Source organism: Nelumbo nucifera, chromosome 2 (genome assembly GCF_055504915.1).
Source record: "Nelumbo nucifera cultivar China Antique chromosome 2, China Antique-T2T, whole genome shotgun sequence".
Classification (NCBI taxonomy): domain Eukaryota; kingdom Viridiplantae; phylum Streptophyta; class Magnoliopsida; order Proteales; family Nelumbonaceae; genus Nelumbo; species Nelumbo nucifera.
This window is the reverse complement of record NC_142650.1, coordinates 62872031-62898195: the sequence shown is the minus strand read 5'-3', so window position 1 is coordinate 62898195 and position 26165 is coordinate 62872031. Positions and strand designations below refer to the sequence as shown.

At 38.4% G+C, this 26165-nt stretch overlaps 1 protein-coding gene and 1 pseudogene across 3 annotated transcripts in view; one reads left to right on the top strand and one right to left on the bottom strand.

The window, feature by feature from the left end:
- Positions 1-11122: 11122 nt before the first annotated feature.
- Positions 11123-26165, bottom strand: part of LOC104607694 (Sodium Bile acid symporter family) — a 48069-nt gene continuing 33026 nt past the window's right edge. For 2 of the 3 annotated variants that reach the window (XM_088898341.1, XM_010273386.3), the window contains 5 exons: positions 14153-14220; positions 12882-12967; positions 12018-12147; positions 11436-11537; positions 11123-11354 (listed from right to left, as the gene is read on the bottom strand). In XM_088898341.1, the coding sequence (XP_088754467.1) occupies positions 11280-11354; positions 11436-11537; positions 12018-12147; positions 12882-12967; positions 14153-14220 (461 nt within the window). In that variant the 3' untranslated portion in view covers positions 11123-11279. Of the gene's footprint in view, positions 11355-11429; positions 11553-12017; positions 12148-12881; positions 12968-14152; positions 14221-26165 lie in introns of those variants that run through there. The other variant, XM_088898342.1, reaches the window with a different exon arrangement.
- On the top strand, positions 23125-24910 carry LOC148802267 (THO complex subunit 5B pseudogene; annotated as a pseudogene).

Sequence of the window (26165 nt, the reverse complement as noted above, 5' to 3'; positions counted from 1 at the left end):
ACAAGACAATCAATAGCATGGAAGAAAGGTATTATTGGCCTCAACTGAAGAAGGATGTCAAAAATTATTTGAGAAAGTGCCCTGTCTAGCAAGTCACAAAGGGGCAATCTCAAAACACAGGTCTTTACATGCCTCTACCAGTGCCGTTAGAACGTTGGGAGGATTTATCTATGGACTTTGTGTTAGGACTCCCCAGAAATCAAAGAGGAGTATATTTTGTGTCCATGGTAGTCGATCGATTTTCAAAGATGGTAAATTTCATTCCTTGCCACAAGACTACTGATGTAGCACATGTGAAAAAATTATTCTTCTAGGAGATTGTGCGTGCAAGGAGTGCCTAAGTCTATCACCTTAGTTGGGACAATTAGTTTCTAGCTCACTTTTGGTTGACTTTATGGAAGTAGTTCAATATTGAACTTAACTTCAATAGCACAACACATCCTCAAACAGATAGATAAACTGAGGTAGTAAACGAAACTCTAGGCAATTTGATTAGGAGCATCTATGGTGACAAGCCCAAACAGTGGGAGATCTCCATTCTCCATCATCTACACAAAGGAGCCCAAGCATGTTCTAGATCTGGTAAAGTTGCCTAATGTTTCTGGCACGAGTGTCGCATCTAGAGCCATGGCTGAACATTACCAAGCTACTGTAGCAGAGGTGAAATAGAAGCTAGAAGAGTCCAATGCTACATACAAGGCAGCAGTTAGCGACAACGAGCGAAGGTATTTGGTGTAGGAGACCAGGTAATGGTGTTCTTGTGTAAGGAGCGGTTTCTTGTTGGTACCTATAGCAAATTGAAGCCAAAGAATTATGGTCCCTACCAGATCTTAAGGAAAATCAACAGCAATGCTTATGTTGTTGATCTTCCTAAGGACATGAATATCTCTGAAACCTTTTAATGTTGTTGATTTGTATGAATACTTTCCATCTAATGGTCCATCTTATCCAAAGATTAACTCAGGGACACATTTCTTTCAAATGGAGGGGAATGATGTAGAGCAGCTTGCAAATAAATACATGGAGCAATTGGATAGGAAGAAACTGCCTAAAAAATGATTGAAATGATGAAAATGCATAGTCCCACGGAAGCACTCAACTTTCTTATTTGTTTCTTTTTTTTGAGTTCCCTAGTCTTAGTAGAGTTCTTATTTGTTTGTTTTATTTTAGATTAGTTAGGAAAGGTGTAAGAGTTGTCTCCTTTCCTATTTGTTTCCTTAGGAATTGGTTTCCTAGTTTGAGTAAGTTTGTAATTCAAGGCCTATAAAAGGGACCCTAAGCCTTTGTTTAGAGGTAGTGAATTTCAAAAACAATTTCTTCAGAGTTTCTCTAATTTTCTAGTGCATTACCAGAGTTTCAACCTAGTGGATTCTAGGTCTTTTCTTATTGACGTGTAACTTGCACGATATCAAGCTCAACCATAGTTTTCGTCATGCGTTAGGAACCAAAGATTCCCTCTCAATGGAACTGGGAGAATCTAGTGATGTTCAATGAAAAAGCAAATGAGATTCCTAGGTAGGTACAACCAACATATTGGGGGATCCAAGGAGATGGGGGAATTAACGATGAGTCTCACCATTCATCTACAAGCGGTTATTGTTCTATCTCTAATTTGGGACATGGCTCTTCATCTAAGAACTCGATACATATGCATTTATTGACTCATTATTAAAGGGGGGAACAAAATATCCAATTTTAATTTTGATTAGATGTCTAAAGATTTTAAAAAGAAGAAAGAAATACCCATGTTAGAAGATACTAAAACTTCTCCAGCTCTGGAGGTTTCAAGCTCCGAGGTGGTTTTCCCATGCCTAAGGGTTTGTTTGTTTTCTCTTAACTATTATCTCTTAAGATGAATCTTTTAGCTTTAAGAGAAAAATGGTTGTTCATTTCCTCTTATCTCTTATCTCTTAAAATGCAATCATACAACTTTTTGTTTTCCAATGATACCCCCAAAAGACAAATAAAAACTCTCATATATGGGGTCAAAATGGATATTTGATAATTTTCAGAATTCAGAACAACATTCTTTGCATTCAGAATTCAGAGAAAAGAAAAGTTCACCAATACCAATATACCTCTTAATATAATTATTGAACTTTCAGATGCCAGACTTTAGAGCAAACGAATAGGCCCTAAGAACAACGCCTTTGAGGAAGAACTCCTCCCATGTACCCCACCTCATCATCACCATCATCTTCGTCTCTACATTCCTATCATAATCCTTCACCTTAATGCACACCTTTCTTTTCCTCCCAATCAAACCTTTGTTTCTCTGATGTTGTTTTGTTCCTTTCAAGAAACATAGACAAATAGGTAGAAAGAATAAAAACGTAAGATTCACATAATGGGAAATTCTGATTTTGGGACTTCAGTAGAGAGATGTAGTCTCAGAAATTTCTATCAAAAAAGTTAAGCAAAAGTAGTAGGAATCTGGGTGGATACGGTTTTGGGACTTTAGATATAGAATTGTTAGGATAGATCTGGGTGGAGGATGGTTAGATTGCCCGGTTTTCTTTTGAAGAAATGTTATATTTTGAAAATTTGAAGAAAAATCAAGGGCAAAGTAGTCTTTTCTATCTTTATGTTATAAGTTTCTAATGATTGTCCATTCAGAAATTATAAAGGTATTACTTTAAGTGATTATGCAAACAGTAGGATAAGTTCTTGTCTATTTGTTAAGCTTAAGGTTCAAAATATCGATACGCCGGTAGGGGCGTATCGGGCGTTTTAATATTTGTTTTTTAACTTTTTTTTTCAAAACTGGTTCAGGGGAGCCAGTCTAGGACCCTTCCATCCCCTGAACCGGTCAGACCCCTAATACACCCATTGTAGGGGCATATCGGAAGGGTCCCGGAATGATACATATCGGCCCGTAACGATACTTTGAACCTTGGTTAAACGATAGATATAATTTAAGTATTTAAAAGTGCGATAAGTTTTTGTCAATTAGTGACAATAATAAAAGTCGTCTACATGTGCCATTATTATTTTAAATGACAAAATTATCCCTGACTAACCAATCTGCCCTCAAGATTAAATTTTATATATATGATATAAAAACACCCCTATCTTATGTTCATTCATCTTACACCCACCATCGGTTAAATTTGAGTGAATGCATATAGATCTATTTTCAGAATTTTGGTTTGAATTAATTGGCTAAAGGAGTATTATTGTAATCTAGAATTTGTTTCCTCAGGGCAAATTTCTGACAAGTGGTCTCTTAGAAGTATCCAAACGTTATGATAAATTAAGATAAATGAAGAAAGTTGCAGAGCATTTCAGATGATGACACTAATAATGCCGTGAAAGTTTTCAAGAAGGCAAAGCTTTCTTCTTTTCTTATGCAGAACATGATCCTCACGATTGCAATAATTTTATATTTCGATAGAACTTTACAAGTTCAGAGCTGACATCCCGTAGAGCTTAGGAGAGAAAGCGGTGGTCCACTGTCATTTGTCTTTGGAGAGAGAGAGAGAGACATCAGTCAAACTGCAGAATTTCAGAAAGACAAACTTTTCAGAGGGTTACTCACTCCAAACTGTTGGTTGTCAGAGTACTTCAGTTTGAGAGAGAGATGTCGAATTGCAGAGAGGGCAGGCCGGTGTTTATGTGCCACGTTTCGCTTTTTAATTGGGTAAATGCAGATTTTATAATTTTATATTTCCATTGATTCACGGTAGCCGAGTGGGTATCTGCTGCTATGTTATTACGAAGCTTTGTGTCTGTCTTCCTACTGTAGAATCCTAGTTTCGTATTAAGAGATGAAAAGATAAACCAGAACTCTTCTTTTACGTTTTAAACATTTTGCTCAGTAACAGTTGAGAAAGCACGTAAGTAAAATAGCTTCTTTTTCTTAATATTAATAGCTTAAAGAAGAGAGAATTCAGTGAAGAGATGTTGGGGGATAAATATATTCAATATTAGTGAAAGCTTATCTGAGATTGTGTAAGCTACAGTTGTTGCACCAGAAGATCTCTTTCGCTTCTTTATCTGCTGATCGAACAATAAATTTTTAGCATGGACTACTTCCGTTCGTTGACTGTTCTTTCCTCATGGCCTACGTTTGATCTTCATTCCTTTGAAACAGGGAGGATCGATTTAGCTAGAAATCTGTACTTAGTTTTTTTTTAATTGCTCTAGAAGTTCAGTAGAACGTTAACAACATACTTCTTTGTATGTATGCTTTCTGCACTTTGAATTGGTATCTTTTCCCTTTTGCTTGTCGTCTTATCTTCGTTAATTAGTCAGATTGTTGGAGGACAATGAAAAAAAGGACGTTCTGAGCCTGAGTCTGAGTCTGAGGGAGTTGGCATCAAATCAAGCTATCCTTACCCATCTTAATCTGTCTCTATTCCTCTCCAAGTACTAGTTTTTGCAAGTTGCGCGCATTGATCCCTTCTCGGCCATGGGAGATGTTCTTGGTCCTTTGACAATAATAGATCATTAGGTGTTCAGGTGTAGGGTCCGTTTGTTACTGCATCTCTTCTTTCTTATGCATGTTTTGGTACGTAGGAGAAAAAAAGAAAAAGAAAGAAAAGAAATTAGAGTCCTTTCTCAGTACTCAGTAGTGCATATAGAAAGCTAGAAGCAGACCTGCAGCGGGATGGCCCCTACAGCTGCAATTATCGACTTACCCCAATCTAGGCTTGTTGGCATTTTTAGGGTTAGAGCCTGCTGGTCCATGCCTACTTCAACTTCACATTAAACATCAAATCATGTGGATGGATTGAGTTTACTAGTTAGGGTTTTTGGTGAATTTCCATAAATGATAAACTGATAATTAAAACTTAAGGAGAACTCAATCTTAATCTAAAAATACCTTGGCCTTAAGGAGATTTCCAGTTCCCACAGATTTTCAAACCAAAAGAAGGTGCTTGTCAATGCAAGTTACACAATAGTATCAAAATGTATCAATATAAGATATATATATATATATATATATATGCATTGAGAGGAAACAGTGAAATTGTCTAAATTCAATATCGGGGTCCCACCTCTTATCATACTGTCCAAAACTTATCTATAGTATATACTCAAAGCAGAACCAAGGAGGGTTGTGTCAGTTTAGCTGTGAGTGTTAAAAACTTTTTCCAAACCCATATCAACATTGAAGCTTACCCTTCTCTCTCAAACATGGTATTAGTTTGGTGAAACCTCTTATTGGGATAAGTGTCGACCACGCAGATCATGTACCGATTTGTGATGTACACGTGGACAAAGAGAAGAAGACACGCAGCTATAGGGAAGATGGTAGGGGCCCTTTAGTAAACGAGAATTTCAATTGGACTTGTAAAGTCGTACTTTGAGAAATCGGGGTACAACCGTACAACTAATGTCTGATCGTAGGTATTAACTATTAAGTATGGGACAATTACAACTTTGTTTTCTGTATTAATCTAATTTTATTTGAGATTTATTATCTATCTAATAATTATATTTAATTTAAATAATTAAATCAAGGTTTGATTTATAATTTAAAAGTCTTTATAGTAATTCTTTTATTTAAATTAAACAATTGAATTACAAAAATAGATATGGGCTCATATCCTTGGGAACAAATACTTTTTTCTACAAGTAATCATGTATCTAAAGTAAGCACATTTTTTAAAAGTGGAATTAACTATTCTCACTACTTTTCAAAGTGGGTAGATAAATGTTTGAGAAAGAAAACTTCTCTTTGAAAGTAGAAGGTACTCAATTCTTAGTTACTCTTTCTTGGAAAAATAAAATGCCAATTATCCGAGGGAAAACCCTTTAAATTTGAAGTTTTTATTTGGGAAGGTAGGATGCCATTTGATCCAATTATAAATGGATTGAATTTGCACCACCCTAATGGGATTGAATTTAAATTTGAGTTCGAACAATATGCCATTATTATTGAAATGGAAGATATGTGTAATTAAGATATTAAAGTGTTGGACATGTCAAATAATTGGTATTTGACTATTTTTGTTCTATCAAGCCTCAGATCTGAATCTTCCAAGCTTGTCAATCTGAGCACAAACCAGCTTCTTAAATACTTAAAAACTTCCTTATGGAAAATATAATTAAATTTATTTCAAGTGTGCCATTTCCCTATTGTTTTGACCAAAATATCGTTGTAATATGGTGTAAAATGAGGATGAAGTTATTTTTTTAAGTTTATTTCAGTGAGGAGATCGAGGATGAAGAAATTTTTTGACAGTTATTTGTTGATGAAATGTGGCTTCATGTCATTCATACAGCTACGAGTCTTTGTTTCAGTTTTTGTGTTATGTATTAAATACTTTAGTGGGTACTTGAATTTGATTAAATATATTACTCAATACGGCTGGTTAGTTAATAGTTGCTCTTTTCTTTTTCTTTTTTTTTGTTTTTAACTTACTGTTTTTTCCATTTTTTTTTAATATTGATCCTCATAAATCACAATCCCAATGGAAGAATGACCAATTTGACATGAAACGTTGAGTGTTTTTACGCTTCAATTTTTTATTCATTTCATTCTATGTAACCATTTGACAATAGGTTGACCGCTACTCCATGCTATCCGCTTCCGCTTGAATCTGGAGCCCTGGCCATGGAGGATGGGTTGACTGCTGTCTCTTTGGATGTAAGATCTTTCTATATTGAAGCTAACTGTCCAAATGGTCATCAGGAGGCGTCCATCGTCTTCAAAGGGAAAAGTACAATTACTAACACTTGATGTCTTTGAAATCTTTGGCCCTGTTTGATAACGTTTCGCGAGAGCGTTTCTATTATTCCTAGCGACTAGCGTTTTCGGGGAATAGAAATGGCAAAAATAAAGCTAAAGAAACGAGTCATTCTAGCGCGAGAACAGCACCCAAAGAATACTGGGAGTGACAAATCAAGGTTTTCAAAGAATACGTTCTCTGGGAATACACGATTCCCACAACATCCCTTAGTACGACATTTCCACATGAGTAGGGGCATTTTTGTCATTCCACTCAAAATAATAAACTCCCAGCCATGATGATGTTCATTCATCGATTCTTCGACCTCATCTCTACCGCTGCATAACTTAGGGAGGTGAACTCTGGTCAATGACCAGAAACACATCTCCGACAACTTTTTTTTCGGCCAAAATCATTTACATAGGTATGGTTGTCTTTCTTCTTGCCATTTCTTTGTTGTAGACATGTGGATGCTCTATCTTTTAGTCCTCTGATCTGTAGTTCTCCCAACCCTTCTTCTAAGAGAGAGAGATAACAATAGCTAGCTTAAGACACGAGTAGATAACAGTGGGTCTGCATTTCTCCCATCCTGTTTTGGTTGGAGCTAGATCTTAAATCCTAAAACATAATTATTCTCCCAGAATGAGAGAATCTAACACGTTACAAGCAAGGTGAGATAATGGATATACAACCTTCCACACACTCTCAAGTCTTCTCTCAAACAAACAATCCAACAATGGCTTCCACCCCAGTTGCTTCCAACCCTTGTGCAAGTTAAACCTCCCAAACCCTATAAAATCTCCTCTAATTTGTCTACCAACTTCCTCTCTAAACCAACATGTACAAGTAGCAGAAGCAAACCCATTACTAAGGAGACAAGATAGAAGCAATTTCTCTAACAAAGTGATTAAGGAAGTTCAAGTGGTGTCGTGTTTTATTGGTGAATGGGGGGATATATTGCTATAACATTGAAAGATGGGACCAAGGTGGACCACAGAAGTGTACCCAAGTTTAAGAAAATTGTCAATTATTGCCTTTTGGCATATTTCATGAAATAAATCAATTTGCTTATTTTTCTAGGAAACCAAATGAAGATATCTACTAGTAGATATCTATACCAATGGATTCCATTTGACACAAATATTGGCTACAACTCCTTCCCACAGCAATACTTTGATTAGTTTTCTTACACTATGAGGCCTAATTACTGAATCTGTGGAATTTATCCCTCATTTTGCACCAAGTTTTCTTTTTTGGTAGAAAACTTCATTAACTAGAAAGGTAGAAGGGAAAAGGAAAACAAATAGAGCAAAACAAACCCACAAGAAACAGAGCATAACAAAGAAACACTTGACAAAGACTGAAGACCAAGGACTAAGCACACTGCAACTAAAGACCAACATAACACGATCCCTAAACACCTAAACAAGACTATTACCAAAAAAAAAAACACCATTGTCGACTTTCCAACTTATTTTATTTGTTTACAACTTATTTCTATTGTTTTCTTACACAAATATTCTACTGTTTCCAAATTACAAAAAAGCAACACCGTTCATTCATCAAAACTAATGACATTTGTTGGGAGTGGCCGAATTATTTCCATTTTACTTGCTTTATATTTGTAGTTGTTGTTCACTTCTATTGTTTACCTTAAACAGTGAAATGATGAAAAATTTACAATCGAAGTACGGGCAAGAATAGTTTCTTTATCCAAACATTGTTTCTGTTTCTATAGAATAAAAATATATTTTCAATGAACAAATTGCCAAATGCCTTTGTTGTTCCTAAAGAGCAAGAAATAAAATTCCTGTTCTAAAACAAAAATTTCCTCGAAAACAGGAACAGGTGGAAACATTGCCAAACAGGGCCTTCGCTTCTGGTTTCCTATGCCCCAGGATCTTGTAATAAAGTTGCACATAAGTGCATAAAATGGCAAAGCTAACTGTCAATTCAGGTTTAAGTTGCAATTGGGTGAGAGGTTGTTCTTTGGTTCTTCATGACTTATTTCTGAGTGTTTGTAACTGATCTTTAATTGATGAATGAAATGCACTAAATGGCTGTTTCAAAGAAAAAAAAAAACAACAACAAATTCTAATTGTAGTTTGGACTTAAAATTTGTTCAACGTCAACAACAATGGTGGATTTAGAAAGACAAAATATAAAAGAGGTGAGTTCGGGAAAAGCCTTCCTTTCTATCGTCTAATACTTCTGCAATTTTGAAACCAACAATTTTCACCGTTTCAGGTCTTCTTTAATATATCACAAACAGTTGAGTTGCAAAAACCAAAGTATTAAATCCATGAATTGGTGGTACCCAAGGTCTTTACAGTTATTCCTTTCTTCTGTTTAAAATTGGTAGACATTTTTCTTGTAGGTTATAGGAGTCACTTGTCAGCTCTGTTTTCTAATTGTAATGGATAATAGAAGAAAATGAGAATCTGTGTTTGATTAAAGGGTTCAACTATGATACCAGAAAGATATGATATAAAAAAAAAAGCTTAGGGCCAATCGGCTGGTATCACAAAAGATGTGTTCAATTAGGTGGTATTAATCAAAATTCAGGGGTGTGCTTTGATACGTCAAAGCTTTTCCAGCACCATGTGTTTTTTATCATAGATTTTCGCTTGATTAAAATACAATTAAAAATTGGGGTTTTTACTGATCAGTCCATTCTTAGAATTTCTAGCTCCACCGTACAGGTGGGTTAGGAGTCCGCTCGGAATTGATGCCAATTCATGGGCGGGTACGAGTGTTATAGCTGGAACTATTTATAATTTTGAATTGTTGTAGGTCTGCAGTTAAAATCAGAATTCTGAGGTGGGGTGCAGTCTAAAAATCCCTCAAAAAAATTTAAAATGATAAATGGGTCCCACCACCCTAATAATTGATAATATTTATTGAGGTAAACGTGGGTTTGGGTTTGAATTGAACACTTCCTCTTTGAGAGAATGAAAATAGCTACACTCACAACAGATGTTTTTTCTTAGAAAGTGGGTAGACTGTGGACACATGTCTAAACTAAAAGGTTTATGTTTGAGAATGGAACTACCCACTTCTTAGATCCTATTTCTTGAAAAAATAGGGTGCCATGTGTTTGAAGGAAGAGATCTCTAATTTGAGGGCTTGGAAAGCAATAGAGGAGTCTGCTGTGGACAACTGCATTTTAGAATAAAGTATGGACTAGGGTTTTTTGTTTTTTGTTTTTTTGCTTCAGCTTAGTTTGGAAGGACCAAAGGAGTACAAATATAAATATGTACAGTACAAATATATACAAAATAATACAAAATACAAGGTTTTGCACTCTACAAATTTGTATTTGTACTCCTTCCAAACTGAGCCTTCACAGAAAATTTAATTTAAGGCTCCATTTGGGAAGAGTGTAAACACACATGTTCAATGCAAACACAAACGTTGTCAATTTCTTGAACCTTGCATATTTATATTTGCACCGAACATGTTTGTATTTGTACTCTTCCTAAAAGGAGCCTGAGGCTTCATTTGGGAGGAGTGCAAATACAAATATGTTCAGTGCAAAACCTTGTATGTGGTCCATATTTGTATTTCTAAATCTTGAATTTGCACTCTTCCCAAATGAAGCCTAAAGCTCAGTTTGGAAGGAGTACAAATACAAATATGTAGAGTGCAAATACTTATAAAATAGTACAAAATACAAGGTTTTGCACTCTACATATTTGTATTTGTACTCTTTCCAAATTGAGCCTTTGGAAGGAGTACCAATACAAATATGTACAGTACAAATACATACAAAATAGTACAAAATACAAGGTTTTGCACTCTACATATTTGTATTTGTACTCCTTCCAAACTGAGCCTAAAGAACTAGCAACGAGGAAATACAGCCAGGAGGGTAATCAACCCACACAAGGGACCCACCAACACAGGATGTAAAAACTACAATGCACATGAGCTAACTCATTCTACAGCCTACAAATATGAGAAAAGGAAATAGATGAGTTGAAGTCGAGCCCAAAATTGATAAAAGTACTTGGTGTTCGTGAACTGAACCCAGGCCAAATTATTAGTTCCTACAGCCTTGGTCCATTGGTGGGGATTGGGGAAGTTTGATTATGCTTTTGGAATGTGATTCAGGCAGTAAATTACGCTTTATGTCGTTGTTTTTCCTAAAGGAAAGCAATAACTATGGTTAAATTTTAACTCAAATATGAATTATATGTTTTTGTTGTAGCATAAGGAGTCATAAAATCAAATCAAAATTTGATATTCACCATATTATTTTTTTTTCAGCCGATAATTAAGGCTATGTTTGGTTTGAAGGAAAAGGGAAAGGAAGGAAAAGACAGAAACCAATACAAGGTTTGTAAAGGTTTTCCTACCTTTCCCTTACTTTCCCTACATTTTCCTTCAAACCAAACATAGCCTAAAGGAACACAATTCTTAGAAAACAAAGCTAAAAGTAGCAATTAAGTGCACAACTACAAAACAATCTTGAAAAGCAAACAAAAATATTGCTTTGGTGTGTTAGGAACAGGAACTACAATTGGAATCGGAACAATTTTCAAACAAAAATATTGCAAATGTACATTATTCTGAAGTAATGTTTCACCTGTTTTTCCATGTTTATGCTTCCTTGTCCATGTTCGAAGAACGATCCTTATGGAGCCAGAAATTTACTAAAAAAGAATCGATAATGATCTACACCAAAAATTTTATCTAGGTAAAAATGTTTGTGCATTATAAGTCTAAATCAAGGGATAAAAGCAATCAATGAATTACCTGGTTGATATGTGCTGCAACACAAGGAAGAACCAGCAAACCTGATTCACCAAGTGCACCACCAAGCTGCTCCACAACTGTTACCAATACAGGGAGGGTTTTCTAGGGAAAGAAAAGCTAGAAAGTCAAACCACATTTACTACTTGGTCATGTACAGATGAATACATATTGCATGAACAGAGAGAATTGAATCAATTGATCCCCCAAAAGAGATCTATAATTTATACAACTCCAAACGGTATATACATCTTAATGAAACTTTTACTACATTAATCATATTGTTCAAATGAAATGACAGCCAAGGTGCTTGGACAGTTATCCAGGTGGGCTAACTTCTAAGGAGATCCCCTATGTGAGACCTAGAATAACTAGTCCCAACCTCCCATTTCATAAAATCATTCTGTCTAGAGATTATGACAGTTTGAAAATGAATATGGCCCTAGCTAAGGTTGGATAGCAAAACAGGATTCATGTAACCAACCACATATGATAAGGCTTTGTCAAGTTTAGTACTGAGCTATGAATATAACCAAGAGAACTACATTTTTGAGGGAAGTCTTTAATTTAATTGAAGATACTAACCTGGCTTGCAACAAGTACAAGAGCACGGGCATTCTCTTTCTTTGAAAAGACTGATTTTCCACCACCAGAGATAGCTGAGATACCATGTATTGCAAGGCTGTTAAAAGCTAAAAGGATGAGATGCAAGAGTCTGCAATAGGTGAAAGGGATCACTATTGTCAGTGAGAATTTTATTAAAGCTGAATCGTTCAGAATGTGCAACATGAATGGTAAAAGAAATTTAAATAATTTGTGCTGTTGACCACCATGGAAGCTTTGGGAAAAAAATTGGCCGTCTAAATTTGACAATCTGGGCTGTCAACATGGCCCTCCCTGTATGACATGTCAGTTCACATAGACTTGGCATGACAGTATTGGTGCTGGATGCATGGCTTGGTGAACTAGTGTGACACAAGGAGAGACCAGTTGGCAGCCTAAGCTGTCAAACACAGACGATGTTTTCTTGAAGTTTTGGTGATGTTTCGTCCTTGCACCATTAATGTAGCACATCTATGCATCATTCTGGACTATTTTTGATGGACAACATCCCAAAACTATACCATGTATCACATAACTGAAACTAGAAACACAGAGAGCTAAAATTTGGGCAAACATTTAAGACAAATACTAGTTGAGAGAGGACAAAAAGTCCATCAGCAGTTATGATCCACCATAGTAGTAATGATTTGTAAATTTGTAAACAATATATGACCCCTCATAAAACAGTATCGTAGCCTGAGACATGTATTAAGTATTTTTTAATTGTTGGGGACCATATGTACTGTACATTAAACTGGAGCCAAGCTATTTTTTTATTTGCAGTAATTTCTATTAATATCCAAAAATATCAGGAAATAACATACAAAAAGAAGAATGAGAACATACATTCCCATCCCGATAGCTACAAGGAATACTGCAGGCTTAACCATTAGCAGAAGTGGACTTGATATGCTCACCTGTACCCATGGCACCTGGAATAGCATACATAATAGTTAAACTCTAGATTATCTTAAGTAAAAATGTGCTCAGACTTGGCACTACCTAGCCAATGAAGGTGCCTAATAAAAAATTAGCAAGTAAATTAATGATAAACTGGACAAGAGAAGGCCAAATCCAAGAGCCCCTAGAAGACCAAAATCTTATTCAAAAAGCCAATCTACAAAATTAAAGCTTCACATTTGAATTGAATGGAACATGCAGAACTTGATCACACATTATCTGGTTCCATATTTGCACCAATGCTGAAAAGCAGGATACAATCAAATTGTTTGACCAATTGATCATAACTGGACTATAGTAGTTATAATGAATCAAATTACACCCTAAAATAGACAGATATCTTCAATTGTTCAATTGAGAAAAACATTTCAACTGTCTAGTTCAACCACTCTAAAGATATTATTATTATTATCGTTATTATTATTATTATTATTATTTACTTCTTTCAGCAATTACACCATCTTAACTCAGGATCTGACTGCTGGTTGCACTGAATGCCGGCCTTCTTTTTGGTCTAGCATCTGGTTTGGTCTTTGAAACATTGATTTGCACAAACAAAAATATGTAATTATAAGGAAAGGGTATTCAAATACCACTATTTGGTGTCAACAAAGAGGTGAAATCATACAAATCTCAAGCAAAAATTTCTACACAAAAATCCTTGTTTAATGTATTATTTAACTTTGTATTATGTATACATTGCATATGAAACTGATAAAAAATACTACTTTTAGTCAATAGAATTAGATGATTATTTTCATAAATGAGAAGCTTTCAATAGTTTAGGTAGAGAGAGTATGAATATGAAGATAAGAAATATCTTTAACCTCCAGAAGTAAAGCATCAATACTTGCTTCAACCATTTCTATATGCAAGAATTTAGTATATCAGCGTCTTTATTTACTCAAAACAAACATATATTAAGCCTACTAATTGATAGGAAACAACTCATCTCAAAACCAGGTCTACATATTAGCTAGACACCCAAACTACAGTGCATTCAAATATTGTACAAAACGCAGCATCTATGATTTTGTACCCATTTTACATTAAATGCATAAACCAAATAGTGTTACAATATTTGTGCAACATTGAAACATTTTGATATCATCAAATGGCTTGACAAGGAATGAAAGGGGTTGTGGTTCAAGTCTTACAAGACTGAGGAGAATTGCACTAATCATTGAAAAATGTTTACGATTCTGATCAACATACTCTCCCACACCTACAATGCAGGCAATATCAGGTTTATAGCATGTATTTTGAATACAGTCATTTGAATGGACATTGAAATGTGTGTGGGTGCCAGGTGTCCAATTTTATATGCAATCCTGCAATTCAAATATACAAGTTCTTCATTATCATCTTAGTGAGGGCATATCTATCATCTAAAAGACTTGCTTAAGCTATTATATGCAAACTTCTGGAGCAATGCATGAGCACAACATATTTGTTTTTTCTCTCCAAATGGTGTTGAAATTCATTGAAAATCAGGTATACTGATGCAGGTCAGTGACAAGAATGGAGGAAAAAAACATGATAGGCTTCAGACTCACAACTAAAATATATATAAATGATAAAAAAGATAATAATTGATAATAAAATTTAATAGTTACAATGAAATAAGAGATAACAAGGATAGGATACTGGGAGACATGCTCAACCCAAGGGATAGCAGCTCCCTCAATTCATCAATTCAGGAACCTGTTAGCATAATGAGAGGAATCACTTCTCTAGTGGAGGGTCATTACTTCCACCAACAAGATTAAATTAATCCCTTAAGCTTCCCCTCCTTGTCACCCATGATGGGTTTATATATAGCTTTGCAACTTCTAAGAGAAGATACCTTCAACATCATGAGAGACACATCTACTTTGATTTCCCAATGGGAGTCTTCACTCTTCTCTCTTGGACCTCTACTCTAAGAAAAAGGGCTCCCTATGGCCAAAGTGAGAGCTGCTCAGAGTGAGAGTAATTGAGACGTTGATTGCAGAAGTGTTGTGGTATTTACAGTCCTAAAGGTTAAACAGCATGGCTTGACATATTCCAACAATCTTAAGGCTTTTAGTATATTGGTCAAGTACATGACAGTTACTCTCCTTATTTGTCTTTTGAAGAGATGTCTTCTGGTTCTGGTAAAAAGGAAGAGGAAGTCAAATTGGAAATGATGCAGTGTTTTGACCTGGCCTCCTGGAGAGGAGTTTATTAAAAGGATCTTTCATTGAATGAAACATAGGATTCTTCTTCATGGATGAGGATGGGCGAAATCATTCTGAATTGGACCTAGAATTAGTAGGCATTGGTGTGTACAATAGGGCTACTATCCTAGAAAGTGGCAAAGACAATAATGTGTTCACTGAAAGAGAGCAGGAAATTATGGCATTTATTGAAAAACATGAAGGTCAGCGGGGGAAGCTTGGAAAGAGGGGAGGGAAGGTCAGTTCCTGCGAGCAAAAAGATGGAAGAAAGTGTTGAAGGTGGAAGCGAAGACTTTCATCTTGGAAGAAATATGGACTAGAAATGGACTCTCTCTAAAGATTGTAGAATCGAGGAAAGCTTCTTTGCTTCTCGAAGGAAGGGCAGTACCATGGTTCCAAGGAGTTCTCGATGGAGCTAAAATAACAGAAAAATCAAGGGAGTGGAGGTGCTGTCTATTGGAACAGAACAGGAAGTACGTGGCTGAAAGAAAAGAGAACAAGTACGGGAGGTTTTTGGGAGTGCAGGAACACTTTGGTGAGGGGCTGAAGCAGTTTACCTGTTTCCCTGAAGGAAGGGAGGCCTCGGGATGGGATCAGTTAGCAGAAGCAATTCAGGAGTTTATGGTGGTAACTAATGACAGAGAAAGTGCCCTGAAAGATGGTCAAAAAATTAAGGAGCAATCTGAAAGTTTCCAGGGAGATCCCAGGAGAGGAGATAGGGACAGAAAGTAAATTGCAGATTGATGCTAGACTAGGTTTGGTGAAATTGTGGGTGAACAAACCTAAAGAGGATTGGCAGATTAAACTTGTCCTCTCGGTAAACAAGAAAGTAAAAGATTGGGAGAGACTAGGTGAAGAAGTCCTACAGATTTTGAAGACCACAGAGGTGTGGCAGATTTCTCCCTTTGACGACCACAAGGCTGTAGTGTATTTTCAGGGGATTCCTCTGGATTTTGCTACTGTTTCGGCTGTAACAGAGCAAGGTGTGGTGGTGTTGGAGAAATGGAAGCCTTTATGCAATGTACAGTTGTCTGGTCCGACTTTACGTGGCAGCCAAGACTGGTCTCTTACTCCACTAGCCCAGATAAACCTAATCCGAGATATAATAGCATGAGGTTAGAAGAGGAGGATTCTGCTTCAGACTGGATAAGTGTAGATGATGAGTCTCTGAGAGAGGAGTTGTATGTTGAAGAATCCAGCTATGGTAGTATACAGAGTAAATGTCGTTCAAGGTTTAGGGAGGAAAATGACCCAGGATTAAAGTTACTGTTCGAAGAAGAGGCTTGTACACTTCCAGGAGAGTTGGTTTGGCCTAGAAAGGAGTTGGAAAGAAAGAAAACAGGCTCGGGTGAGGAGAAAACTGAAACAGGGAGAAAAGGGGATCCAATCCTTTGTAAAGACCAGGGAATGGGTGTTTGTACGGTGTGTGTTGGCAATCTGGTTCCTCCAAGCAGAGCTATAAACTTCCCGCTTCCTACTGCAATCAATCCAGATCTTGATTTCGAGGCTCCTATTCCCAGCGAAAGTCAAACAAAAGGGGTTCAGGCTATTCCAGCAACTCATATTGTGTCTTCTTCCTCCCAAGGTTTGGATTGTTTTCAGGTTCAGTTTTTGGTTACTAACTCTGTTTCCCCAAGTCCTGTGTGTGTCTGGCCTACAGGTGATTCCAGCCCAGCTTTAAAGTCTGCCAATTCGTTTGATTCGGGACAAGTGACAGAGGTAATGTGGGAGATAAATTCAAAAGCAGAGGTAGTGTGGGAGTTGATCTTGGAACTATTTAGAATCAGAATGGAAGAGGAGCTGAATGTGAAAGAGGGTAGGGTTGAGGAGGAGATTATTCAATTTCCCAATACAGTGGAGAAAAGTGGATACAGTGGAAAATCAAAAGGACAACGGAAAAAGAAGAAGAAGGGGTCAGGTAAGAAACTAGAAGGAACTGAGAAGGTGGAAGAGTCTAGTAAGGAGGTAGGAGAGCTTTCTAAGAAGAGGAAGAAAAGGCTGAGTGAGGTGGAGAGGTTGAAGAGTGGGATGGTTTATGATAAAGCGAGTGGGGGTAGGAAGGATAGAAAAAAGGAGTAAAGAGGGTGGTTTGGTTGGGGCTACCTGAATTGTTTGTCCATGAAGTTAATAAGCTGGAATGTAAGAGGTTTGGGGAGTTCAAAGAAAAAGCGAGTGATCAAAGACTTCTTGAGAAGAGAAAAGCCAGATGTGGTCTTAATACAAGAATCAAAATTGTCTGAGGTGGACGAGAAATGGGTGAGGAGCATTTGGTCAACAAGAAATTTGAGTTGGGCCTTTGCACAATGGTGGGGAGCTTCAGGGGAAATTATTACTTTATGGAGAAATGAAGACTGGGAGTGTGAAGAAGAATTAATTGGGAACTTCTCGATGTCAATAAAATTGAAGAGAAAGGAAGATGGGTGGGCTTGGGTGCTAACTAATGTCTATGGTCTCACCTCTTACAGGGAAAGGGAAGGTTTCTGGAAGAACTAGCAGCTGTTAGGGGTTTGTGGGATGGCCCTTGGTGTTTGGGTGGGGATTTCAACGTAATAAGATTCTTAAACGAGTCCAATAACCCCAGTCTAGGATTACATCTAGCATGAGGAAGTTTAATCTTTTTGTAAAGAATTTTGCATTGCGGGACCTCCCTCTTCAGCAAGCAAATTTTACTTGGTCAAACTTCCAAGAAAACCCTACTTGTTGTCGTTTGGATAGGTTCCTCTTTACAGTGGATTGGGAAGCTGAATAGGGGATTTTAGGTGTTACAGCATTATCGAGACCTATTTCAAATCATTGCCCAATCAGGTTGTCTCAAGAAAGACTAGATGGAGGCCCGTGCCCTTTTAGGTTTGAAAACATGTGGTTACTTCATCCAGAGTTTCTAGCTAAGGTAAAAGAATGGTGGGAAGTGGACCAAGTGGAATTCCAATGGAAGGGCTATAGGTTTTACAAGAAACTACAACTCCTAAAAGCTAGACTCAAGGTTTGGAATAAAGAGGTTTTTGGTAGATTAGAGCAAAGGAAAGTGGAAATCAATCAGAGAGTGCAGGAGCTAGATGGACTAGAAGCTGAAAGAAGGCTGGGGGAAGAGGGTAGGGTGGAAAGATGGAATTTGAAACAGAAACTGGAAGATCTTAGAAAGGAGGCGATAAGCTGGAGGCAAAAATCCAGGTGCAAATGGCTAAAGGAAGGGGACATCAATACAAGGTTTTTTCATTCGTTGGCAAATGGGAGGAGAAGGAAGAATTCTGTTTCAAAATTGGAGTGAGATGGGCAATTGATGACAAGGGAAGATGATATAGCTCAAGCTTTGGTTAATCACTTCAAATTAGTGTATCACAACCCAGGGAGACCTAGTGAGAGCTTAGAGGACTTGGAGTGGAGGGTGGAAGATAGTGTCTTATTGGAATCTTGGAAAGAAGATTTGAGGCCCAAAAAGTGAGAAATGCAATCTTCTCCATGGATCGAGCTAAAGCTCCTGGGCTTGATGGTTTTTCAATGGCCTTCTATCAAGATTGTTGGGAGATAATTAGAGAGGATTTGTTGTAGGTTTATAAAGAGTTCTATGAGAGAGGCAATTTTAACTCGGGAGCAAATGCAACTTTTATTGCCTTGGTTCCTAAGAAGAAGGACACTCTCCAACCAAAGGATTTCAGACCTATAAGCCTGGTGGGAAGAATGTATAAGATCATCTCTAAGGTCCTAGCACTAAGAATAAAAAAGATCCTCCCGTCTCTAATCTCACCGTATCAAGGGGCCTTTGTAGAAGGAAGACAAATTGTAGATCAAATACTTATTGCCAATGAATGTGTTGAGGTGAAGAGGAGGAGAAAGGAAAAGGGGTTGGTTTGCAAATTGGATCTTGAAAAGGCATATGACATGGTGGACTGGGATTTTTTACTAGAGGTTCTCAAGCGGAGAGGGTTTGGGGAGAGATGGTGCAGATGGGTAAAGGGATGCATTTCTTCATGTCATTTCTCAATATTGGTGAATGGTGTAGCTAGGGGTTTATTTCCTGCAAAGAAGGGTATTAGGCAAGGAGATCCATTGTCCCCATTCCTCTTTACCCTAGTAGCTGATGTGTTGAGTGTCATGATTTCGAGGGCCGATGCTAACAATTTGATAAGAGGTTGGAGGATTGGTAGGGAGGGGGTGGTGGTCACACACTTACAATTTGCAGATGACGTCATCTTGTTTTGTGACGGGGAGGAAGGGAATTACGGAACTTAAAGAGTCTAGTGCTTCAATTTGAAAGGAAATCCAATCTTAAAGTGAATTGGGGAAAAAGTTGTGTGGCAGGGCTCAATCTAGGCAGAGAGAAGGTGGATTCCCTAGCTAGGATTGTGGGGTGGGAAGTGGGGGGCTGGCCTTTACAATATTTGGGGCTACCACTAGGAGGGAACCCAATGGTTGAGAGTTTTGGTACCCTGTAATTGAAAGATTCTCCAAGAGGTTAGCAAATTGGAAGAGGAATTACATCTCTTTAGGGGGTAGGATAACCTTAATCAAGTCAACCTTAGCCAACCTGCCAGTTTATTTCCTGTCTACCTTTAGAGTACCAATGAAAGTAGCTAACCAGTTAGAAAAGATAATGAAGGATTTCTTGTGGGAACCAGAGGATACTAAGAAGGATCACTTAGTGAAGTGGGAGGTGGTTTCTAGGAGTAGGGATGATGGAGGCCTTGGGTTAGGAAATATATGATTAAAAAACATGGCTTTGTTGGGGAAATGGATTTGGAGACTACCGATGGAACAGGACAAACTTTGGTCTAGAGTGATTGTTAGTATTCATGGATTGGCAGATAACAGCTGGGATGTAGGACTCAACCCTGGGGATTCTCAGTGTTCTCCTTGGAAAGCTATTCAAGGTATTTTTCTTATGCTTCCTTCTTTCAAATATGATGTCTGCGCTGAAAATAAAGTCTTGTTTTGGGAAGATGTTTGGGTTGGTGAAAACTCCCTTAGAGATAGATTTCCTTCTATTTACTCCTTGTCTGAAAACAAAAGAAAAGTGATCTCTTCAGTGTTTGTTGATAACTCCTGGGATTTGGGCTTGAGAAGAGGTCTAAGGGATTCTGAAATGGGGATGGCTGATGATTTGATCACTCAGTTAGGGGAAGTCTTTCTTGATCAGTCCTGTAGAGATAGCAGAATTTGGAAACCTTCCCCTTCTGGTTTTTTCAATCGCTCTTCTTTCTATAACATTTTGCTTCAGACCTCTAACCTTGTAGGGAACTTTCCTTCAAAGGAGGTGTGGGGTAGCCTTGTACCCCTTAAAATTCAGGCCTTTTGTTGGGAAGTGGTACTCCAAAAAATCAACACCTTAGGTTTATTGCAGAAAAAGAGGCCAAATATGTGCCTCTCCCCCCATGTTTGTTGCCTCTGTTTGGGTTCTGGTGAGACAATTTCACATTTACTAATCTCATGTCCCTTTGTGTTCTTTATTTGGTCTTGGTTCTCTTATCTCTTTGGCTACAGGTGGACTCCCTCCTCAAGAGTGGTGAACCTCTTTGATCCAACTTTTTACAGGCAACCAACGATTCGTGGAAGGATTATGTGGAGAGCCACTAGAGCAGTATTGTGGTCAGTGCGGGAGGAAAGAAACAATAGGATCTTTAAAGGCAGATGTAGATCCAAGGAAGAGGTTGTGGAATAACTACTAAGGTTATCCATTGGTTGAAATCCTGTGATCTTTTTAAGGATTTCTCAGTTGAAGACATTTATAGAAGTTGGGGTATTGTGGCATCTACTACTACTTCCAAAGCTATGATACAGGAAGTTTGGTCCCCATCGGCACAACAAAGGGTGAAACTGAACTTTGATGGAAGCTCTATAGGTAATCCAGGCCCATCTGGTATAGGAGGTGTTTTCAGAGATAATGAAGGCAAGATAATGGCTTTGTTTTCAGGTCCAATAGGAGTTGGAGATTCCTTAAGAGCGGAAATCTTGGCACTACATCAAGGTGTAAAACTGGCCAAACAGTTGGGGCTACAACAGATTGAGATAGAGGGAGACTCCAAGTTGGTAATTGGGTGGATGCAATCAGGGCAGCTGGGAATTTGGCAATATCGACAGCTGATAAGGGAAATTCTTAGCATAACAAGGGAGGTGGGTGTTTGGTTCAAGTGGGTAAGGAGATCAGCAAATGGTTTTGCTGACGCCCTAGCAAAACAAGGGACTGCAAGGGAGAATCTTTTTTGGGCAGTGCTGTAATGTTTGATGTTTATTGGATCAACCTTTTCTAATAAGGGTTGAATTCTGTATTTCAGGTTAATTTATCTCTAATGAAAGTTATCGTTTCTGATCAAAAGAAAAAAAAAAGAGAGCAGGAAGATGTTGATGGGTCTCATCTTGCAAAATCAAAGGGAGGCTTGGGGTTGTAGAGCTCAGGGAAGGGGGCAATATCATAGGGAAGTCTAGACTTGATGTTCCTATTGGGAGTAGGGTGTTTTTGGGTTTCTGTAAATGGTAATCTTAGGTTTTTATTTTCTCAAGGGATTGTGAAGTTTGGGTGCTTTCATTGCATGTCTATTTATAGCAGGGTGTTATCTCTTGGTTTTTTCACAATTAGCCATTTAACCCCCTACTTCCTAGATATCAGTTTCCTTTTCTTCTTTTTTGCGTTTATTTCTTGCCTTTCTTTCCTTTTTTCTAAGTAGTCCTTGGAAACCAAAGGCCATCTGTAACAGCTTCAGCTCACAAAATCCAATCCCAAGACCAACAAGGGGACAAACCTAACAAAAACCAAACACCAATAGCAACTACCTCCATCAACCTGACAAACCAACATCAAACATTATCGGTTTCTTGACTCCTCTAATGTGCCTCCCCCTTCCTAATACCCCCTCTTAAAAATCTTGAATCAATACTGTCAAGAAGTTCATGGCCCATAGTCCTCAAGATTTCACCAACCTGTTTTGGGTAGAACCAATCATAGATTGGCTGGTTAAAAGGGAAGAAACTTTCTTTTGGAGGTAGGATTACTCTCATCAAGAGTATCCTATTTAACTCACCTATTTACTATCCTTCCTTAAAATTCCGCCTCCGGCATCTGTGGTTGATTCTATAGAGAGGATGTAAAAAAATTTCCTTAGGAACATCAAAGTGAAAGAAAAGAAGTATCATGTTGTGATATGGGACTAAATTTGTAGACCTAAAGAGACGAGGGTTTGGGGATAAGAAGGGTGAGATTATTCAACAAAGCTTTGCTAGGGAAGTGGCTGTGGAGATTTGGCATGGAGAGAGAGGATCTCTTTGGAGGAACTACAAAGGTTAATGCTTATAAATATGGTGTGTTCAGATTTGATTCGGACTCTAGAGAAGTGACAGCTACATATGGCAATATTGTTAGGAAAGATATTACTAAGTTTCATAATGCTTTCTTAAATCTTACAAAATTCAAGGCTGGTGATGGTAAAAAAATTAGGCTTTGGGAGGATACATGGCTGTTTTTGGAAAATTGTGAAATCTGTCCAAGATTTTTAAGGTTAAGTCATAAAAATATTACAATTAGTCAATGTTTTGAGGTGAGGCAAGGTATCGTGGTGTGGTGTTGTTATGGACGCATTCCTCGGGAAGACTTACCGTCGCCACCGGCAGCAACAGGCACCTGACCAACCGCCAGCAGCAGCAATGATTCAATGATTCTCATCCTACCCAGTTCGGCAACAGCAGCCTTATCTAGATTAGATTAGATCATCTTGCTTGTTCTTATCTTATTCTATTGCTCTTATCTTATCTTGTTAGTAGCTTATCAGATTAGGATTAGCTTATCTTATCCTTAGCAAGATAGAACTGGAAGTCTCCCTATTCAGCAAGGAGACTCCCTTTGATTAGGACTCTTGTAATCTCCTATTTAAGGAGACCCCATTATTGAATGAGGATATCAAATTTCCAGTCAAGAAAGAGAGTAAAAGGAGAGTTCGGTGATCCCTTGGACAAATCACCCTCTAGGACGCCAAGATAGGTTCAGCTAGGAAGGGGAGGAACAAGGGAAAACAGGAGCTTTTCCCCGTGGACCGACCCGTGACGCGATCCTATTCCCGGGCCCATAACAACTTGGTATCAGAGCCAACCGTCATGGGAGATCTGGAGCAGCTATCATCCAGGGTCCACGAACTGGAGCATAGGCTCGTGGAAACCAGCGTGGAGGTTCGTGAGGTCAAAGACGATGTCTGGGAGCTGCGACGCTTGCTGGAATCGTATTTCTCTAACAAGGAGAGGAATCCAGAAGGGGTTGTAACCACAAACAGCTGCCGACCAGACTTGACAGAGTCGTCCGGCGAACAGCAGATCGTCGCCCCGGTAGCCGCAGTCATCCCCAAGTACAGCAGGCTGGAATCCCCGTCGTACAACGGCAATGGAGACCCCTTAGGCTGGCTGTATCGCTGCGAGCAGTTTTTTTGGAATCAACGAACAGATGACCGGGATAAGGTAAATCGTTCTATATTGCTAGAAGAGGATCGTGTTAAAGCAGAAACAGAACGTGCTAAGGCACCAATAGATTTCACTACATTGCAGCTCCACAATTTGATGTATGAGAAAATTCATTTTGTGAAAGCCATAAAGGTGCGCAAAGATTTCAAGTCAAAGTATTCGGATATTGAGCTTGTGCCTGAGGAAGAGTTTTTCAGTTCAGCCCCTCAAGATATTAAAGGTTTGTACTATCAAAAGACAGTGCACATGACCTGATGCTAAGGCGGCTTAATTTTGAGCTTTCTCGGCGAAAAGAACTCTGCAAACTTCATGAGAAACTGGAGCAACACAAGAAAAGCCTTATGGAGACCATTGCACACCGAAAGAAGTTCCTTTCAAGTCTCCCGAAATCTTTGAAGAAAGCATCCTTGCTTGTCCAACACCAACTAGGGGTTCTGCATACAAAGAAATTAAAGCAGCATAATTTAGCAGAAGTACTGCCACCTCCACTCTATGTGATTTACTCACAATTGCTAGCTCAGAAGGAGGCATTTGGGGAGAGTATTGAATTGGAAATTATAGGAAGCATGAAGGATGCTCAAGCCTTTGCCCACCAGCAAGCAATTAAGGACAATGGTGTTTCTACAAATATAGAAATGAATAAGTTGGAGGATGATGCGCCTGATGAGGAAGAGGAGGGCCAAAGAAGGAGAAAGCGGCCAAAGAAGGTTACTGGAAAAGAGAACCTTGACCAATCAGGAATCTATCGATCTCATCCTCTTAAAATCATCCTTCATATACATGATGATGAGGTTTCAAATCCCAAGCCTGCAAAACTGGTTACTCTGAGGTTTGAATACTTATTGAAGTTGAATGTTGTATGTGTTGGGATTGATGGCTCTCAAGAAGGACCTCAGAAGAACATCTTATGCAACTTGTTTCCTGATGATACTGGTACTGAGCTTCCCCATCAGTCAGCTAAGCTCTTTGTTGGTGCTGCTGTTGAAGTCTTGGTAGAATGGTGTAATTTACCATCGGCCGGAGCCACATGGCTCCCATTGGCAGAGTTCCACGCCACATATCCAGAGTTCGAGCTTGAGGACAAGCTCGTAGTCCATGAGGGGAGTAATGTTATGGACGCATTCCTCGGGAAGACTTACCGTCGCCACTAGCAGCAACAGGCACCTGACCCACCGCCAGCAGCAGCAGTGATTCAATGATTCTCATCCTACCCAGTTCGGCAACAGCAGCCTTATCTAGATTAGATTAGATCATCTTGCTTGTTCTTATCTAGATTAGATTAGATCATCTTGCTTGTTCTTATCTTACTCTATTGCTCTTATCTTATCTTGTTAGTAGCTTATCAGATTTGGATTAGCTTATCTTATCCTTAGCAAGATAGAACTGGAAGTCTCCCTATTCAGCAAGGAGACTCCCTTTGATTAGGACTCTTGTAATCTCCTATTTAAGGAGACCCCATTATTGAATGAGGATATCAAATTTCCAGTCAAGAAAGAGAGTAAAGGAGAGTTTGGTGATATCTTGGACAAATCACCCTCTAGAACGCCAAGATAGGTTCAGCTAGGAAGGGGAGGAACAAGGGAAAACAGGAGCTTTTCCCCGTGGACCGACCCGTGACGCGATCCTATTCCCGGGCCCATAACAGGTGTCCCAAATTTAGAAGACCGCTTTTTGACAGAGAAGTGGAGGAATGTGTGCAGTTGTTGTCTAAGCTTCAAACAGTGGAGATCAGCCCAGATAGGCCTGATATGAGACGGTAGAAGGAATGCAAAATGGTTGCCTTACTGTGAAATCATTTTATAAAGCCCTAGTTAGAAATCCAATTGATCAATCTCCTATTACAGGAATCTGGGGTAATCCAATCCCTCCAAGGGTTGAGGCCTTTGCATGGTTCTGGATAGTTTCCTATTCAAGATCATTTTTAAGCAATGGAACTAAGATGGCTAGCAGATATTATTTATGTGGTTCTAATGCTGAAGATGTACTGCAACACTGTTTCGGTTGCCCTGTAGAAAGGTTGTTTGGGAATACTTCTTTTCAGCTTTTAAGAAAATCATTTCGAGTCCTGGCAACCCTAAAGAAATTTTTTCACATTAACCAGTGCTTCATGCTCACCAAAATGGAGCCCAAGCCCAACAAAAGAAAAAAGTGCTTCATGGCATTAAGAAGGTGATTTTTTTCTTTTTGGATATGTATTCCTTTTGCTGTGTCTTGGTATATTTGGAAACAAAGAAACAGAAGAATCTTTGAAGACAAGTCCAAAAGCAAGGAGAAACATTGTTCAGAGATTGGACATTAGTTGGTGATTATACATTTTAGCCGAGTTTCCTAATGTTCAAAGAGAGTCCTTGGGTTCTGATTTTTGGTCTATTGGGAAAATTCAGGAGGAGGGGGGTATTGATATGTTTTATCTCTAGCCTTTCTTGTTGGGTGACTTCTGTTTTTTTTCCTCATCACCCTATGCTTTCAGAGCCAGTCTGCATATGACCCCTTTCATCAGCCTGATAACAAATTCTTCTGTTTGAGTCCTCTCCCA